The sequence below is a fragment of the Epinephelus moara genome, chromosome 8, assembly GCF_006386435.1.
Source record: "Epinephelus moara isolate mb chromosome 8, YSFRI_EMoa_1.0, whole genome shotgun sequence".
Classification (NCBI taxonomy): Eukaryota; Metazoa; Chordata; class Actinopteri; order Perciformes; family Serranidae; genus Epinephelus; species Epinephelus moara.
Genome location: NC_065513.1, coordinates 5,248,245 through 5,267,714, shown reverse-complemented (window position 1 = coordinate 5,267,714; position 19,470 = coordinate 5,248,245). Strand labels below are relative to the sequence as shown.

The 19,470-nt window shown below is 41.0% G+C and overlaps 1 protein-coding gene across 3 annotated transcripts in view; it reads left to right on the top strand.

The window, feature by feature from the left end:
• pdzd2 (PDZ domain containing 2) overlaps positions 1-19,470 on the top strand; it is a 108,211-nt gene that overhangs the window by 44,169 nt on the left and 44,572 nt on the right. For all 3 annotated transcript variants that reach the window (XM_050049932.1, XM_050049930.1, XM_050049931.1), the window contains 6 exons: positions 6,721-6,866; positions 7,544-7,676; positions 9,868-10,020; positions 14,681-14,780; positions 15,156-15,304; positions 16,884-17,003. In XM_050049932.1, the coding sequence (XP_049905889.1) occupies positions 6,721-6,866; positions 7,544-7,676; positions 9,868-10,020; positions 14,681-14,780; positions 15,156-15,304; positions 16,884-17,003 (801 nt within the window). The remainder of the gene's footprint in view (positions 1-6,720; positions 6,867-7,543; positions 7,677-9,867; positions 10,021-14,680; positions 14,781-15,155; positions 15,305-16,883; positions 17,004-19,470) is intronic.

The following is a 19,470-nucleotide window of genomic DNA, read 5'->3' as shown; positions in this document are numbered from 1 at the left end:
AAATCCTGCGTGTGAGCTGGGAAGATAAGAGGACAAACACCAGCATCTTGCAGGAGGCAAATACAGACAGCATCACCACCACCATCACAAAGCACCAACTCAGATGGACAGGCCTCGTAATACGGATGCCTGTCTCCACCGGTCACCGTGTACCTGGAGGCCAGAAAAAGCTCTACAAGGACAACATCAGAACCAATCTAAAAAAATTCAACATCAACAGCTCAAACTGGGAAGCTACTGCCAGTCAAAGACCTGGATGTAGAACCTGCCTGCATAAAGGTGCCACTTTCCATGAAGATCATCTCTAACAGGCTGCAAGAATCAAGCAGCAGCAAAGGAAGGAGAGGCTCTCCACCAAGCAGGCCCCCACACATCCCACTGCCAGCACCCAACATCCATGACCACACTGCTGAAAGTTTGTGGCTCTAGAATTGGCTACTTCAGCCATCTGAAGACTCACAACAAGGATACCCAGGGAGGACCATCATACTCGACTTCGAGTGATCGCCGATGATGATGATTTATAGAAACGTACAGTGACATTTTTCTTTGGTGATTTGGTGAGTAATTTTGCAACTCTGCAGAGCTTTTTCACCTTTTATAACATTTTAGTAATCCAGGAAATGTGACATATGCACAGAAGTCGTATGGAGGAGGTCAGGGTGAATAGTCAATCAATCACTTGGTCAATCATTTATTTGTCACATGGCATTACAAGGTACAACTCCAGTGAAATGTGCACCATTCAGCTTTACGTTGTGCACAGTAATTTAGTCTTTTTGTGTCTTCTTGTTGGCTGCTACTTTGCTACATTGTCCATGTTTACGGTTTCTAGTTGTGAAATGATTTACTGTCCACCCATCCTGACCCCAGCAAGGTGGCCGTATGGTTGCTTCCCCCAAACACAAGCAGCAACTTTGCTTTGCAGCCACCTCTGAGCGGTATATAGCAGTGATCCACAGCAGGAACAGAGTGCTCTGCTCTATCACATCAGCATACAGAAAAAGAGTCACATGGTTGAATGGCCCTGTCAAGGATTTAGCCAAGTTTCAGTGAATCAAAGGATATTACAGTTCCTGATATCCAGTTTTTTTTCCAATGCCTGTAAAATGGCTGGCAGGATGCTAGCTCAGCTGGAGCCCATCTTCTCCATCTTTTTCCTGATGTTTACTGATGTTTACAATTGAAAACCTCAACCTGGCTAGCTAGCAGAAGTAGCAGGAGGGAAATTTACAAACTGGTGAGTTGATATTTTTCCTCATTCTGAGTGACTGGCAGCCACACGCTACCACCATCCAGAGTCAACCACAAAAAGCACCACAAAACTCAGAAAATAGAAATAAGAGCACAAATTTAACAGAGCTGACAGAGAGGCGACTGGAAATGTCCGCACTGTGGCATACGTGAGCATGCAGTTATATTTAGACTACTGACGAACTTGATTAAGGTTCAGGGAAAATGGTTTTGGTGCTTTGAATTGTCCAAACTAAACACCAAAACCATTAATCAGGCTTTAGTTGTCAGGAGCAGATATTGTAGGAAAACACCAGAAATACATTGAAAGTGAATGTTTTGCAGATATGTTTGTTATCAACCCATCCAAGTACATCACTGAACAAAAGGGATCTTGGAAACATACATTTACTTGAAAACATATTGTATATGAATAGAATTTTCAGTAGACATGGTTGGTATTTGTCAGGGTGTTATAATGTTTTTCTGTCCCATAGTGGCCAAAATGAATCAATACAGTGTTAAAGAATTCCACAATTTTTTATTAAAGGGAAACCTAACATTATGTTCTTTTTTCCAGTTCTCACGTTATACCTAACTCTACTACCTTCTAGGCACATTGGTAATGAAGCTGATCCAGAGAGAATAAGACATCAGACATCAAAGCTTTCTCAGCCTCATTTGACACTTGGAATTGATTTGCATCAGCAAAGAGTTCTGCAGCAGAGCTGTTGTGTGCTGAGTAGTCAGTAATTAGTATTAGTGGAGTAAGTATTGTAGTATATTGTGGTAGTATTGTGGATGAAGGAGTGCAGTAGGAGATGGAGGACGAGTATGAGGACTATATTAGCAGTGGGAATGACAAGGACTTAAACTAGTCATCAACTGTAAAATCAGCCCTTTACCACACTGAAAAATCCAAATAATCAATAACCATTGACTTTTTCTCTTATTAAAAAAAAAACATATCTTTAAATAATCAGTCCATAAATTTTCGTAACCGCTTATCCTCTTGAGGGTTGTGGGGCGGCTGGAGCCTATCTCAGCTGACATTGAGCAAGAGGCAGTGTACACCTCAGACAGCCAGACTATCGCAGGGCTAACACATAGAGACAGACAACCATTCACACTACGGGCAATTTAGAGTCACCAATTAACCTATCCCCAACCTGCATGTCTTTGTACTGTGGGAGGAAGCCGGTGTACCCGGAGAAAACCCACACTGACACGGGGAGAACATGCAAACTCGGCACAGAAGGGCTCCCTCCTGGGATTGAACCAGGAACCCTCTTGCTGTGAGGCGACACCGTGCCGCCCATCTTCAAATAATGTTTTATTTAAAATTTTATATATTTGGTGTGTTCAATTTTGGTTTCTTTTGTAAACTGACAGGAATACAACACTTTATATATTGCATCCAATGTCAAGAAAACTAAAATGAGCTTCACAGAAAACAAAGAACATTAAAGGCACAACAACCTGGAACAAGCCACTGGCAACAGTTCAGTTGCCACTAAACTGAAAACAGTCGTTTCATGTACCACAGAGGTCAGAGCTGGGACATCACACCCAAGGTGATTGCATTCCAGTACAAGTCGGAAAACCAAGATGTCATCAGCTTTACCCATGAACTGGTATAGCTAACATGGTAGCAACATGTCCACAGGTAGAAGTTGGACAGCATTGTGAGTATGACTGTTTAAGTGAGACACAAGAAAGATACAAGGGCTAATAAACTGTACATCACTACAGCTTTCACTAGAGTTGATGTGCAGAGCAGAGCAGGCATATTGGATTTTGAGGTCAGGGTTGGTGAGGTTCTGCTCAAATTCAGACTTCCCAGTACAAATGCAATGTACCACAAGAATAAAACAAAGCTTAGCAACTAAAAGAGACAAACATTTTGTATCAGTGTGAATGTTGGAGTACATTCAGTAGAACCCAGCGGGGTATTGCAGCACATAGGAGAATAAAAAACTGACAGCAGCATTATCTACCATTGATGGCGCCCCTTCATACCAGGCAGCATCCTGCATGGCTGAAAAATGAACATAACATGGAAATGCCAAAAACTGCAGTTCTATGACTGGCCACTTGAGGCTAGCTCCAAAAACCTGTCAATCTTCATAGACCCCTCATGTTAAAATGTGGATTTTTACAGCAGAAATAAATATGTTTACAGCCTGGTACAAAAAATGGTTTTGGTCTCTAAAGCTAATTTCAACATTCATGACAACTGTACAGGGGGTGAATCTTTATATAAGTTAATCGTTTACATTTTATTAAGGCTTAAAGACAGACCCAGAACACGCTGGAGGGATTACATATCTCATCTGGTGCGGGCCAATTTGGGTTGCACACTGTCTGCTAATAGTGTCCTTGGCTTCTCAGTCAGATCAACCCCTCACTCCTCTACAGCGCCAGCCTCTTGCCCAGATACGGTCACTTCTGGCACCAAAAAACACAAGATGGTGACAGCTGAAATGCCTGACTCGAGGCTTCAGAACAGGAGTCCACAAACCAATGGGAGATGTCACGGTGGCTATGTCCATTTTTTTTACAGTCTATGCTTCATACAGACACAAATTGCTCCTTCAAGACAGTTCTCTCTCCTCCTGCGGTCAGTATGTGTTGTGTGACCCACTGCCCTCGGCTCGGTTAAAGTAACACATTTTTAAATGTAATTTCATCTTTCACATGTGTCTCTTTTACAAAATCAGACAGTGGTTTTAGTTGCAGTAGTGCAGTTGGCTACCGGTGAATTAGCAGCAAGGCTGACTGGCCACAACTTATCCAGCTCAGTTAACACGTTGATGGCATAGAAGAAGAAACTTTGGTTCGGTGTTGCAGGTCCAGCAGCCAGGTGTTCTGTGGTCCACAGATCTGTGTACAGATGTCTGAGAGGATAAATGGGATCACCACTCTCCAACAACTGGTATGAGGAAACCAGAGCGTGATGGGATAGTGGTTTAACATGTGGGTCAGAGGATTGAGACAGACAGCTGGTGCATCATCCCAGCACATCAGAGGGATTGTAAAGTATAATGTCTGTAGCCAGCGTGTTTGTGTCCTAGATGGGGATGACCTCTCTTATATAAATCCTTTAAGGTCCACAAGTCGTCAAAATGGCTGATAAAGCTGTAAGCAGTGGCAGTGCAAAGGTTAAACAAGACTAGGGGCCCTCTTTTAATGGCACAGGCACCGTAGCCAGCACACAACTCTTGGGTGTATAGAGTGTATGGGCATCTCCAACCACACCTGCTATTTTGGTTAATATATGTGCAGAAGCACAAAGTGCCAGAGGACTGGATGAAGTGAAATATACATAAATTGGGTCATAGCAATCCATCTAAGCATTTTCCTGCATGTCAACCTGATTTTGGAGGGGAAAGAAAACATCAGGGGATCACCAGAGTCTCTAGGATTTATCCTGTGGGTCCATACATGTCTGTACAAGGGCCAAGTTGTTATTTTTAGACTAAGTTGACTGATTATTATCAGTTTTTAGGATGTATAAAGCTGCTGAATGGACACTGTTTATATAAACTTTGGCAAAATAGCTAAATTGACCTGTTCATGTTAACATCAGGGCGGCACGGTGGTGTGGTGGTTAGCACTGTCGCCTCACAGCAAGAGGGTTCCCGGTTCGATCCCGGGTGTGGGAGCCCTTCTGTGCGGAGTTTGCATGTTCTCCCCGTGTCAGCGTGGGTTCTCTCCGGGCACTCCGGCTTCCTCCCACAGTCCAAAGACATGCAGATTGGGGACTAGGTTAATTGATAACTCTAAATTGTCCGTAGGTGTGAATGTGAGCGTGAATGGTTGTTTGTCTCTATGTGTCAGCCCTGCGATAGTCTGGCGACCTGTCCAGGGTGTACCCTGCCTCTCGCCCGATGTCAGCTGGGATAGGCTCCAGCCCCCCTGCGACCCTCAAGAGGATGAAGCGGTTAGAAGATGAATGAATGAATGAATGAATGTTAACATCATATTTCAACGTCACTAGGACACCCAAGAATATGATAGCTTTTGGTTATTTGCACCTGAGTGCAAAAAGCAAAAAGGCCAAAAAATACCATCTGAGGATCAGCCTCTTGAACTTTGGAACTTAATAACAAGATGTACTCTATTAATCCTTTGGGGAAAATTCAGTTTTTTTCACTTTGTTGTCAATATACACAGGCTGGAAATACACATACATGTACAAAGAGGACCTACCCAGGCATTAAATGGAGAGCTGTCAGGGCGAGGGGGCTTCCTTGGACAGGTGCCCAGAGCAGTTTGGGGTTTGGTGCCTTGCCCAAGGGCACCTCAGTGGTGCCCAGGAGGTGAACTGGCACCTCTCCAGCTACCAGTCCACACTCCATGTCCGTACGGGGACTTGAATCGGCGACCCTCTGGTTCCCAAGCCAAGTCCATATGGCAGGCCTAAACAATTAGCGGCCCGCGGGCCACATGCGGCCCAGAAGCAACCTCTTGAGTGGCCCTGGCAGGGATCAGTACCGAGACCTGGTGTTAAACGGCCCGAGGCAAATTTAATCAAGACCATAATAATAGTAAGCTCAGACGCTATCGGCTCTTATCGTTACTTTGTAAAGTTTTGGTTTCATGTATCATCATGCTGCGGCCTCTCTCCTGCTCTCTGCATGTCAGGGCTGACCTCCTCCTTACAGCGCGCGCACACACACTCAGACACACACGCACACAACAGAGTGAAGTCAGACAACAGCAGAGAGGCCGCGGTGCAGATGAAGGGAATATAACTTCAAGATTACTCTAGTTGACGACAACTACGCTTCTTACTGTAAGTAAGTGCAATAAAACCTCTACCTGTGTAACTGACCTATAAGGAAAATGTCAGGAGGTGTGTGCATGTGTGTGTGGAGGAGAGGAGGGAGAGGGAGAGGGATGCTGGTAGAGGGATAGTGTGTGGTATTAGATACTGTTAATGTCACTTATTATGCGTCTGTGCATTGATCTCTCTTTTTTATTCTGTTTCTGCTTTATGTTGAGGAGGGCCGTGTGTGTGTGTATGTATATATATACAGTATATATATATATATATATATATACATATGTGTGTGTGTGTGTGTGTGTGTGTGTGTGTGTGTGTGTATACATACATATACATACATATATATATATATATGTATATACGCTAAAAAAAAAGTGGATTGGTTGCTCGCTGCTAAAAATGTGGCCCATCGACATTATCTGGTTTTAAAATCCGGCCCAGTTGAAATTGTAACTGCATAGCCCTGATCTATGGACTGGGCTTCTGTTCTTTGATGATGATAATGATGATCTTGGATTCATTGTTTGCTAATAATCTGTTGGTTCTCATGTCACATGAGAGTTCTCATGTTTTGACTAAGCCAATATGGTCACATGGTGATTTATTTTGGTGTTGTTGTTTTTTCAGCTTCATATTTTTGTATTCCAATTTTGAAATGATATATTGTCAGATGTGTGTTTGTTTGTGCTCCTTTGCAGCCCAGAGAGGGCAGCCACATCTGGAAGATGCACATGGTGAAGGGTGATGAGGGCCTGGGCATACAGATCACAGGGGGGCGTGGCTCCAAGCGCTCTCCTCATGGCATCATTATAGCCCATGTGGAGAAGGCGGGTGCCATTCACAGGTACAGTCAGTCCCCACTAAGTCTTGCTATGGTACGATGTTTCTGTAAGTGTAGCTCATATTCCGTCATCTCTGTCTGAACTCCCCAGTACATCTTTGGAATAATGTCAAGGTTTACATCATATAAGGACCTCCCTACAGTGCAATATTATATGTCTTAAATGTTTCTATAAAGGCGTGTTTTTCTCTCATTGCTTTTATATTTTCAAAACTTTACTTATTACAGTACATTTCAATCAGTTTGATTGTCCTGATTATTTAATCCTTCACCAAGAAGCTTATGTTTTCAGTCCTGTTTGTTTGTCTTTATTTTGAATGGTTGAATATCTCAAAATGAGTTAACAGACATTTGGTGTCATGTTGTGTTAGTTTTTGTAATTTTTGTATTAGTTCAGCTACTACACTTGTTAAAACCAAACAAATCTGGGATTCACAAGTGTTACTCACTATGTCCTTTTTGATGCTAATCCACATCATGATGCAAGTTACATTTTTTAAAAGACATTTTCTGTTTTAAAATAATAAAGAGTTAAAGAAGCGTAGTCTTTCTTAATGTAGTCTGATCCAATACGTGACATCTCACCTGCCTGAAGTGGTGGAGAAGAGTTCAGCTTTAGTTTGCACATGTGTATGTACAGTATGTGTGTGAGTTTTTGTCTAAATGTGTGTGTGTTTCAGGGATGGTCGTCTTCATGCTGGTGATGAGTTGCTGATGATAAATGGTCAGTCTCTGGTGGGTCTCACTCATCAGGAGGCTGTTTCTATCCTCCGCTCCACTACTGGTCTGGTCCAGCTGGTGGTGGCCAGCAGGGTAAGTGCACACACCACACGCACACACGCAGGCATGCACACAGGCATAAACGCACAGACACACACACACAGTTGTCTTTCTAAAGAAAAATAATGTGGCTTTACCATAGGTGCCAAGGTGCAGGCTATGAGGTTAAAGGGTAACTTTTTCAACCTGGACTCTATTTTCCCATGTGTCTACGTGATTGATGTGAACAACAATTTTTGAAATCAGTCCAGTATTGAGAGACAGAGGGCTACAGCAGGCAGCTGCACAACATCCAGAATCAAGATGTTGAAATTCTTCTAGCATCACTCTACGTCCATTTAAATTGGTTATTTTTGCAACAGACAGGGTCACATTATTGTTATAAGTGTCTTAAGTGTCACTTTACCTTTACTGTCTGCTTGATCTGGAATGAATGACATTTTGTTGGTACAGTTTGGAAACGTGCAAACACAAACCATATTTTTGTTTTCTTTTTCTAATATTTCAAATAACACAAAAGTACATTTTTTTGTACACACCACACTAATAACAGCACTACGCTCTTCAACTCTCACTAGTGTTGTCAGCTTTGTCCTCCTGCAACAAGTCACATCTTGTGAGATTTCAGAACGAGACATCTTCTTAAGCAGTGTTGGACTCATTACTCTAAAAATGTAATATATTACTCATTACTTGTTACTCTTTTAAAAAGTAATAATATTACGTTACTTGTTACTCCCTGCCAACAGTAACTCACAACACTACTCATTTTATTACTTTTCCGTTACACTCGATAAAATTGGTACAAATACATACGCAAGCTTCATTACTTCTTGTGGCTACAGCTGCCCACGAGTAATATCTAGTTTTGGTAGTTTAGCCAGTGTAGCGCTACAGCCGACCTCCATGGCCAAGGAGGGCTCACCTTTGGTGAGGTGTATCTCCTGGAGCTTCACGTTGTGCTGTCGGTCATAGTAGGTGTTTCAGACCGGAGATTTTAGGATGTGTTTTTCACAGTGGAAAGAGTTTTAGTATGACTACTTGCAGCAATAGTGTTCTTGTCATCTCTTCTCCCGACAAAATCAAAGTAATGAGAATATTTCCAGCCACTTAAAATAACGGTTTCCAACCTCCAAACTAGCTTGCTGCTTTGTGGCGTGCCTGCGCAGCGCGGCGATAATGAAAATGAGTCTGCTGATGTTATTGTTGTATTTCAAATCAGCAGTGATGTAGTAACAAAAGTAACATTGTAACTAGTTGTTTGGTTTTGGGGTACCTGTAATATTATCTCTGAAATTTCATTAGTAATTAGTTACACTATTCGTTACTTGGAAAAGTAATATTATTGCTGTATTGTGTTACTGCCCAACACTGTCCTTGAGCAAGACTTAGACACAATAGATAATGCTAATCACAATCTGAGCCTTTCAGTGGCAACAATAGCCACTTTTGTTGGAGATACAGTGACACCCATCTGGTTACATTGCAGGCATTGCATGTCTTCAGACTGCAGCCCTCTGTCTCTCAATGCTGGACACAAAAACATGGGTAAATGGAGACCAAGTTGAAAAATCGCTGATGTTACCCTTTAAGATAAGGTAAAAACAGTGTGGTGGCTTCCTTTTGGTAAGGTGCCAATTTTAGTCTTGTGCAACTAGACACAGGCTGTATCAGCCAGGGGGATATCAGTGCGAATCATCACCCTGGACAACATTCAAGACAGTTACAGACTCACTGAGGACAAACACGAATACTCCACATCCTCATCTCTCCAGAAAAAAAATATTCTACACTCTCATTCTAAACAGTGTTGCAGTTCTTCCAGCTGCATGAGGCTGTAAACTGTGCAAAAAGTGTCCTCAGTCCTCACTGTGGGAAGAAGTTTGGGTGTATTTATTGCATGTGGGAAGCCACTGTAAGAAAAGAGCCATTACAGGGACAACTTTGGTCACTTTTCAGGCAGATGTCCAACATGGGTTGTAACAAAAGTCTGAACATCAACATACAGAGACTTCTGCTGTGAAAATAGCTACATTAAATGATACAGCTAAAGCTTTTTGTACTGTTCTGTTGGAGATGGCCAATTTACAAAAATAAACATGTATTTTTGCCATAGTACACATCATTTTGTTCCTCTCTCAGAGCTACATATCTAATACTGACTGCACATATTAAAAAAAATAATATCATAAGCTCTCTCTAAGCTTTCTGTCCGTCCCTGCAGGAGGAGTCAGACGTTGGTTTTGAACGCTTCCCATCCACCAGTTTGCCGGACCTAGTCAGCACCTGCAATTCCTTCTCCTCCCTGTCTCAGACTGCCCCCCCTCCCTCCCAGCAGACTTCCAACTGCAGCACCAGTTTACAGAACTCCTACCTGGTACACACATACATTACATGCATTATGTTTTCATGTCTGTGTGAGTGACAAAATTTTTGAAAAGTGAGGGCATTTTGGCTGGTCCTCACCTTTGGACAGACCATCAAAGTCCTGTTTGGGTAATAGCCTGATTTTAAAGTTGAGTTTAGAATCAGGCAACACGGTCTCATCCCAGGTCAGCATACAGTATACCCACGCTTTCTCATGCATTCAGCATCCAGGGTCTCCTTTGCTGTCTCTGTGAGACACATCCTTTAATATCTGTATGTGATGAACAGCTGTCTCCTGGATGAAACTCGCTGTAACATGCGGTAGAAGTTGTTAAATGCTTGTGGTTAGGTTAAGATAACAAAACTACTTGGTTAGGTTTAGAAGGGACATCATGTTTTGGGTAAAAATAAGTGTGCAACATGACTTAAATACATCACTTGAGTGATGTCAGTATGTGATGGAAGGACATGAGTTACATTAGGCTATGTCACGTCACATCACATTACAACAGTGTTGACTTTGCATTTAAACAGCACTGACTTTGCTTTTCACACAGGACACCAGCAGTTGTCTCTTCTGGGTGAAAGTCTGTGTTTGTTTGACCTGTTTACTTTCCCTCCCTTCAGCCCTACACAGACTTTCTTGCTGTTTATACTACATCAATTGCTCTGAGCATCAAATATTGCTGTGGATGGGTTTACATAGAAGTTAGCTGAAAACCCACCATAGAGATGTCATAGGGTGCCTTTAGCACTGATATCATGTGTCAAGGGGCATGACAAAGTATCTTTGTCATGCCCCTTGACACATGATATCAGCATTTGACAGTCTGGGAGAACAGGCTGAAGGGGTATGGTTAGTTACTTAGTTGTGATGGTAACAGGGGATTTATGGTTGTGCATGGACCCTACGCACGTAGCCTACACACGTCGCCTTCGCCGTTTTACTTCTGCGGTGGTGTGTCTGTGTGACTCTGCAGTTAGACCTACAAAACGCTAGATGGCGGTGGAGGTTTCTGTGAAGTGCTGTTAAGTTTAGTTTGTTTAGTAAGTTTAGATTCAAAACACACATTAAGTATGGCTTATAGAGACAGTTTCAAACACAAGTACGTAAATTGGCTTCACTATAAATTGCAGCATTGACAGACAAACACTTGTCTTTATCTGGACACATTTTCCCCACCAATACAACATGCTAACGTTATTAGCACAAACCTATGGCATTTTACATTGTATAAATAAGCCTAGCAACGAGCGATCTTTCCCTCTTCTCAAATAAAACCAGAGACAACAGCAACATTTAACAAAGGTAACGGCACTCAATTTGGCTCCATTACAACTCGTAACATTCACCGACAAAACAACTGTCACACTAAACACGTTTTCCAAAGAAATACAAATGCTAACGTTATTAGTGCCAGCCTATGGCATTTTACATGGTATACATTAGCCTAGAGATGAGCAGAGATTTCCTCTGCTCATATGAAGCAGAAGGATAAATCCCAAAGTATAAATCCCTGAAGGATAAATCACAGACAAGACTTAAAATGCTATTTTAGTGGAGGCTTTGCTGTCTTCACAATTTATTGTTTCTTATCTGTGAAATACAAGTAAATACAAGCTTTGTTTCCACTGAGGGAAAAGGTGTCAGTATAGAGAAACAGACAGGAGGTCTGTATCACCGCGACACGTAGTTACAATTCTGGGGAGGTGCACGTCAGGCTACGGTGTAGGCTACGGCGTAGTTTACAGCGTAGGCTCTACGTCGACGTGGAGCCTATGCCATAGCTCAGGTGTCAATTCAACGCAGAAGTATAATTTAGTTTTTAAAGGTAAGGGTTAAGGGGCGAAGGAATGCATTATGTCAAAGAGGGTGCCCACAAGTAGGCTTTAGAAGTATAGAGGTGTGTGTATCTGTGTGTTAAATTAGTCGACTCCTATCTATTAGATAGCAGCAACCTGACTCACAAAGCAGAATTAATGGCCAGCTGGAGGTCAGTGTGATATTTGGGCAGAGGTTGTTGTGGCAGCAGGCCAAACGTATTTCCCCCCAGCTGTTGTTCTTATCTCCTCTTGGGGGATGCTGAGGTGTTCCTGGGCCAGATTGGATATATAATCCCTCCAGTGTGTTTGGTCTGTCCTGGGCCCTACTCCAATTTAAACACATCCAATTTTCTTCCAGATGGAAGGTGCATCCTGGTCACACCTCAGCAGACTCCTTTCAGTACAACAGAGCAGCGACAAAATGTTCATTTGGCAATCGTACATCATAGGTCTATGCCAGGGGTCGGCAACCTTCACTGTCGAAAAAGTCATTTTTTGCAAGAAAAAAAAAATCTCCCAGTAGTGAAAAAACATATCTGAGCCATATAGAGAGGGTAATTCAGCCTACTTAGCCTAAATTAGCCCATTGAAATTACTAATAGACTAAAATAAGCATTCATTGTGTTTACCATGAGGTGGCCACTTTAGCCATGGCTGGAGGCATTATGTTTTTGGGTTGTCCGTCTGTCCCATTCTCATGAACGCAATATTTCAAGAACACCACAAAGGAATTTCTTCAAATTTGGCAAGAACATCCACTTGGACTGATGAACTAATTAGAATTTGGTGGTCAAAGGTCAAGGTCACTGTGACCTCAAAAAACATGTTTTTGGCTATAACTCAAGAATTCATTCAGTAATTATGACAAAATTTCTCACAAATGTCTAAAATGATGATGTGATGACATTTGATATCCAAAAGGTCAAAGGTCAACGTCACTGTGACATCATAATGTTTTACAAAATGTTCTCTGGCCATTACTCAATGTCATATCTCAGAGTAGGGGAGACATCTGGTCAGATACTTAATTCATGACACTTATCTTGAAACTGCTGATTGTATAGATCTTTTGCACTACTGGGGGGGAAGATGTGTGTGAAGCATCCATATTTTCAGAGACATGGATGTAAACTGAAAGAAAAACTTGACTGGTATGTGGAGGCATACAACTGTGGGGCAGTAATTCTAGTTCTTTTCTGAGACTTTTTTGGGGGGATGTGGAATCTACAGCTAGCCTAGCTAGGTAAACGTAAGACTAGCCACTAGGAGTGGGGGAAAAAATCGATACAGCATAGTATTGTGATATTTTTGTGTGGCAATATCGTATTGTCAGACAGTGCCAAGTATCGATTTTTTCATTATATAAATTATTAATATCACAAAAACAAATCGGCTTTTAGTAGTCTGCTAGAATAATATAATCATTCCTTTTTTAGTACACAAGATACATTTAGCTGCTATAAAAATGGCTGAGGTGAGATGAACAGGCTGAAAGCTGTATCTTATTAGATAAAACAAATAAAACAGATGTTTTCTTTTGGGGACATAATTTACAATTGAAAAAAAGTCATTAATTGTAATATAGCAGCATATCGCAACATAAAATTGCAATAGAGCTCGTAAGTTGCGTGTTTCCATTTCCGGTACATGGGACCTTAAAAATCAATTTCTCATAATGTGTTTCAATGGCTAGATGAAAATTATTTTCTGGTCCCGTTTGAATTGTGCCTTGAATTTCACATATGTTGTTTGTGAATTTTTAATGTAATTTTTCGTGCACAGAAGGCTACAATTTAGCGGGAAGAAGTTTGATACTGTTAGGTTTTGTGTGAGAGCGCTTTGTGGACTACAGCTCTTTGCTGCTCCCGACGCGTATGATATACGTCACCACTCGCACTGGGAACATGGCTGTGTCTCTGGTACACTTCACCGCCTTCTTCCAAGAAGAGGACAAAAGCCTTAAGCGTGGCGAAAACCACTACAAGTCTGGACATGTGGAAAGTTTCAGCACACCGGCATCTTGATCTAATGGCTCCGTAGATCGTGGCAGAAGACGCAGCAGCAGCACTGTGAGTTGAGAAGTGGAGGGAAAGTGTGATGACGTGACGTCACATTGACATGTAGTCTTTCTCATTACGTTGTTTCCACATCCTTTAACTGAAGAATCATACAATGAACTGTCAAACTCTTAACATGAAAAAATATTATTTAGACCCTCACAAAACATTTGTGTAATCCAAGGCATTTAATGACTGGGACCAGAAAATAATAATTTTCTCTCCATTACTCCCATTCATATTTTCCAAGCCTAGAGGTCCCATGGGTGTCTACCGGAAGGGGCGTGACTTACAAGCTCTATAATATTTAATTGTGACTTAAGTATCTTGGTAATATTGTTTTATGAACTTCTGGTGATTCCCATTCCTACTAGCTACCGCTACAGAGGTTAGGCAAAATTTTGCGAAAAGGCACTTAGTTATAGACGTACAACGCACATTTTAGTTGTGAAATTGACAAAAAAAATTATTATTATTATTTATTTTATTTTTTTTGTGCACAGCTACATATTTTTATAATTGGAGAATGTAAGAATCACTTTAGGCCTACACCTATGATAAATGAAAGCGCAGAGCCAAAGGTTGCCTAACCCTGGTCAATGCAGTATATGCAGTGTACACAACAGAAGTCGAATGTTATCAAACTAAAGGTCATGTTAAATGAAAATGGTTTATGAATTGAAAAATAAAATAAATATTGCTTGGTTTAATGAATCATAGAAAGTACCACACGTCACACATTTGTTTAAGAAGAGATTAACTGAAATCTGTGTGGTTTTGTTCTTACAGTTGACTAACTCGGCAAAACTAGAGGGACAAACTCAGGGAGAGGCACCCAAAGGATCCTGCTGCAGCCCCACACCCATGAAGCTGTGCAGTCGATCCCAGGGTAGGTTCCTCACAGAAACACGTTTGTCATTAAGATCAAAATGGCTTTCGGAATAGAAACAGTGCATCTATTCCCGACACCAGCATACGCATCATCTTAACACTTAAGAAATAATTAGATTCGTACTCCTCTTCATGTTGATAGATAGAATCAACAATAGAGTGCTATAGGGCTCTATTTCCATAGTGGCGCTCCAACCAGTGCTGCTAGAGTTTGGTATTTTCCTGACCACAATATTCGCTTATTCAGATTGCTGTCAGTACATATTTAACATGCATTAAATGTATCAGTTTCTGCATTCAGTATGTCATTTCAGGTTATATAGAATTGCTACCTTAGTTCAGGGGAATGACCTGATTATTGTTCCTGGCTCAGGGGGAAGCAGTCGTCTGCAGTCAGTGGGTGAGGATGATGAGCTGTTAGTGGAGAATGGTGTGAGTGGCTGTGATGTGTTGGAGAAGCCTCCACCTGGTCGACGTAAACACTCGTTACCCCAACAACTAGACACTGCTGGAGTGAGACAGGTCAGTGAATGCATCACCTCATTCTTCATACAGCTGGTTTAGAACCACCATCACTGATTTTAAAGCAAAGCGCTGTGACAAATACATGTTTGATATTTTGATATCTGCTTGCAAGAAAGTTTTCACAAGGCACTGGTTGCTTCCTGAACCCCCCACAGTATATGAGTAGCTAAATATTGTAAATTATATTTATGTTATGGAAAAGATATGAAGTAATCTTTTCCATAACATAAATATCATAAATATCTTCATCTTCAGAAAAATGTGTTCATTAAATTCTAGGCCAAGTGGTTATAATACGTAAGACCCTTATTTGGGGGTATCGGACAAAAGACCATATGATGTTCATTCTAGCAAACCCCATTGACTGCAATTGTGTTAGTCTCCCACTAACATATATTTCATGGCACTTGTATTTACACTTTATTTCTCCCAAGATGTCCAAAGTTCTTAAATTTTCATCATTGGTCTGTCTGTCCGTCTGTCCATCCATCAGTCTCATTCTCATGAACATTATCTCAGGAATGTCTGGTTGGACTCAGGGATAAACTGATTAGAATTTGGTGGTCAAAGGTCACTGGGACCTCACAAACAATTTTTTGCCTATAACTCAATAATTCATACACTGATTTTCACACAAATGTCTAACAGAATAAAATGATGAAGTTATGACATTTTATATACATTTATATACATTTTGTGTATTTTTAAAGATCACCTTCACTGTTACCTAACGTTTTGTGGCCATTATTCAATACTATAACTCAGGAACAGAAGGGCAGACATTTGGTCCGATAGTGAAAAAGTGACACTAATCTTGGGTGTCTTGGCTGTGTTGGTTGTTTAGATCTTCTGTGCTGCCAGGTTAAAGATGTGTTTGAAACAATTATGTTTTACCAAAACATACATGTAGTAGCTTTTATGGAATTCTTATAAAAGTCATCACAATACATATTCAATAAGTCTGGACCCACATGGATGTATACTGCAACATAATCACCAGCACATATGTGTGTTGATACAAAAAAAAAAGATGAAAGAGGTAGATGGATGTACATGCACATGGTAGGGTGGTAGGTAGCACTGCTTAGAACACCACACGTGTATTTCAATGACTATCACCCCCCCTTACACACACGTACACAGAGCAAGATCAAAGCCTGGTCACTCGCTGTGCCCTGACTGTCATGACAACAATGACAAGGAGGGCTTCACTAACTGCTGTGTTAATGAGAGGTTAATTGAGAAAAGGAAATTAAAAAAAAGGGTATGATATTCAGCATCACAGACTCTCACTGGCTGTGTTGGTGATATCCTGGCAGACCCTATAGAGCTGAATGAATTCATCAAGATGCATATTTCCCACCAGAAGCTGCAGCATCAGTCCTTAATGTGACAAAAAGACAGAAAAAAACAGATGTTGTCCTAAAATATGAAGCAATAATACAAATGTGTTATTAGAATAAACAGGAAGTCAGTGAAAAAAAAAAAGGAAGAATGTCATCACAGCACAAATAACTGATGTTTTTACAGGATTTGTCTTGACTGTTTTGCTGTTTTATATTAATCTCTCTTTTAGGAATATCAGATAATTAAGAAATCAGCCCGCTCCCTGAGCACCAACCAAGTGGAGTCTCCATGGCGACTGGCACAGCCATCCATTATCTCTAGTATAGTGCTGATGAAAGGCCAGGGCAAGGTGAGTGCACTCCTTTGACACATGCATGAATAAAATTCCGAGAATGCACTTCTGTATGTATTGGTTTTGTGAGCTCACAGTAACAGATGCACAGGAGCATGTTTACCACTGTGTTACATCACCTTTTCTTTTATCAACACTCAGTAAGTGTTCGGGAACTGAGGACACTAATTGTTGTAGTTTTGAAAGTGAAATTTTACACTTCACAATGCTCCACACATGTTCAATGCGAGACAGGTCTGGACTGCAGGCAGGTCAGTCTTGTACCCGCACTCATGTAATACGAAGCCATGCTGTTGGAACACTTGCAGAATGTGTCTCATTGTCTTGCTGGAATAAGCAGGGACGTCCCTGAGAAAGATTCCATCTGGATGGCAGCATATGTTGCTCCAAAACCTGTATGCACCTTTCAGCATTCATGGTGCCTTCACAGAGATGCAAGTTACCCATGATGCCATGGGCACTAATACACCTCAATACCATCACAGTTGCTGGCTTTGAACTTTGACTAGGTAACAGTCTGGATGGGCCTTTTCCTCTTTAGCCCAGAGGACAAGACGTCCATGATGGACTCGTCAGACAACAGCACACTTTTCCACTTTGTGTCAGTCCATCTCAGAAAGCAGGGTCGCTGACCTGGAGTAGTACACAAGAATGAATGATGGTATCATCACTCAGGAGTCTGTACTGTGCATTTGGAAGTTGATGTGTTTAATTTGGTGAAGATTGGAGGAAAATTACACAACATAAAAGTAATAGTGTGGACTTCATAGACAGTGTGGGATGAAGTAGAGAAAATAGCATCAGCATCTTTGACTGTCAGAATAAGGCAAAGGCTCAAGCTTCAGCAAACAGCTGCAACACGCAGCAGGGAAATGTCACATTCCAGAGCCGACCAAGAGAATCCTCCTTCACACTCCTACACCAGTCATCCTCACTGTTCACCTAGACTGTCCAACCCACTCTGCTGTTTTTTGACAGCATCGTCTTGCTTCTAGAAATTGTGAAAAAAAATCTCCTTTACATCCTTTACAGTGTTTATCAAAGATGAACCTGCAGTGGTATTTTCTTTTAAGACATGGAGGGTCCCAGTTAGCACAAGGTGATGTTATTGACATCATGGTCTCACCAGGAATATTTTTGGATGTTAATATCTATTATGTAACGACAATGAATGCAAAAATCACAAAGTAAGCAAACTGCAATGACCCGTGTTCCACTCTGCATTGCGCAACACCACAGTCTTTATTTTGTGTGTATAAAACAAAAACTTTTGAAAGTCAATAAACAAATAATTATCCCCCATCTCTTATCCAAGTTTTCCTTAAAAAATCCTCTCATCATCCTCTCCCTGACTTTACAGCAGCCTCCTCAATATCTCACACCAGCCCAGCTGCTGAGCAACACTGTTTCATTTTGTTTTGGTCATGTAGCAGGACTGTGAGTTCATATAAATACACTGCAGCAACATCACAGTGTTGTAAGATTCCAGATAGGGAGGTATTATTACAGGGTTTTTCCTGGCTCAAGATGAAACAGAGGAGGTACCATTCTGATCATGTGCACATGCATACATGTGTACCATGCTCTCAACTGGCTCAAGGAAACACACTTTACAAGCAACGTCTTTAAAGAGTTCTAATAATTGATTTATAATTGAATGAAATAAAAAAATACAGCTTTTAATACATTGTGGCCTAATTGGAGGCAATAATTTATCTACTGTTTAGGCTACCATGGCTTTACCTGGCCTCGCCATTAGACTGTTGCGTGTGGTGCACTGGCACACTGAAATGGAGTGGACCCACAAGAGGCACATGGAGCAGCGTTCACAAATGCCAAGTCTGACTACCATTTACTACAGCATTTACATACTCTAACTGGTGATAAATATCTGTTATCAATCAGTAGGGAAAAGAAGTCTTGTTTTATTTAGTGTTTTTTTTTGTTTTGTTTTGTTGTGGTGGCAAAGACTTTGGATGGCTCTTTTCTCCCTCTTTGGCAGTTTTGAATTTGAATTTATTTATTTAATAGGGACAATGCAGTTAACATAGTTTCATCACAAAGCATGAACCTGATGTGCTGCATATAGAGTTACAGCTACAGCTAATTTTCAACTCCTGTCCCTAGTTGGGCTTTTAAAACAAATACAACATACAAAATCACAATACCCTATACAAATAATCATATACAAATACAACTTAGCCTGCAAAATTAAGTTCAAAATCATCACAACTCTATACAACAATAGGAAGAGAGAAACAAACAAAAAACAATTCTTACAAACCAATACAAATTAAAGCAACACTTACCTTTCTGGAAATTTTACACTTTTCTTTGTTTAGGTTAAAATGCTATTAATAAGCTGATGGCACACTGAAATGTAAGTGAATTCCACCAGAGATGAAAACTCATAATTATACCATTCTCATATGGTTCTAAGAAAACTCCGACCAATCATTGCATT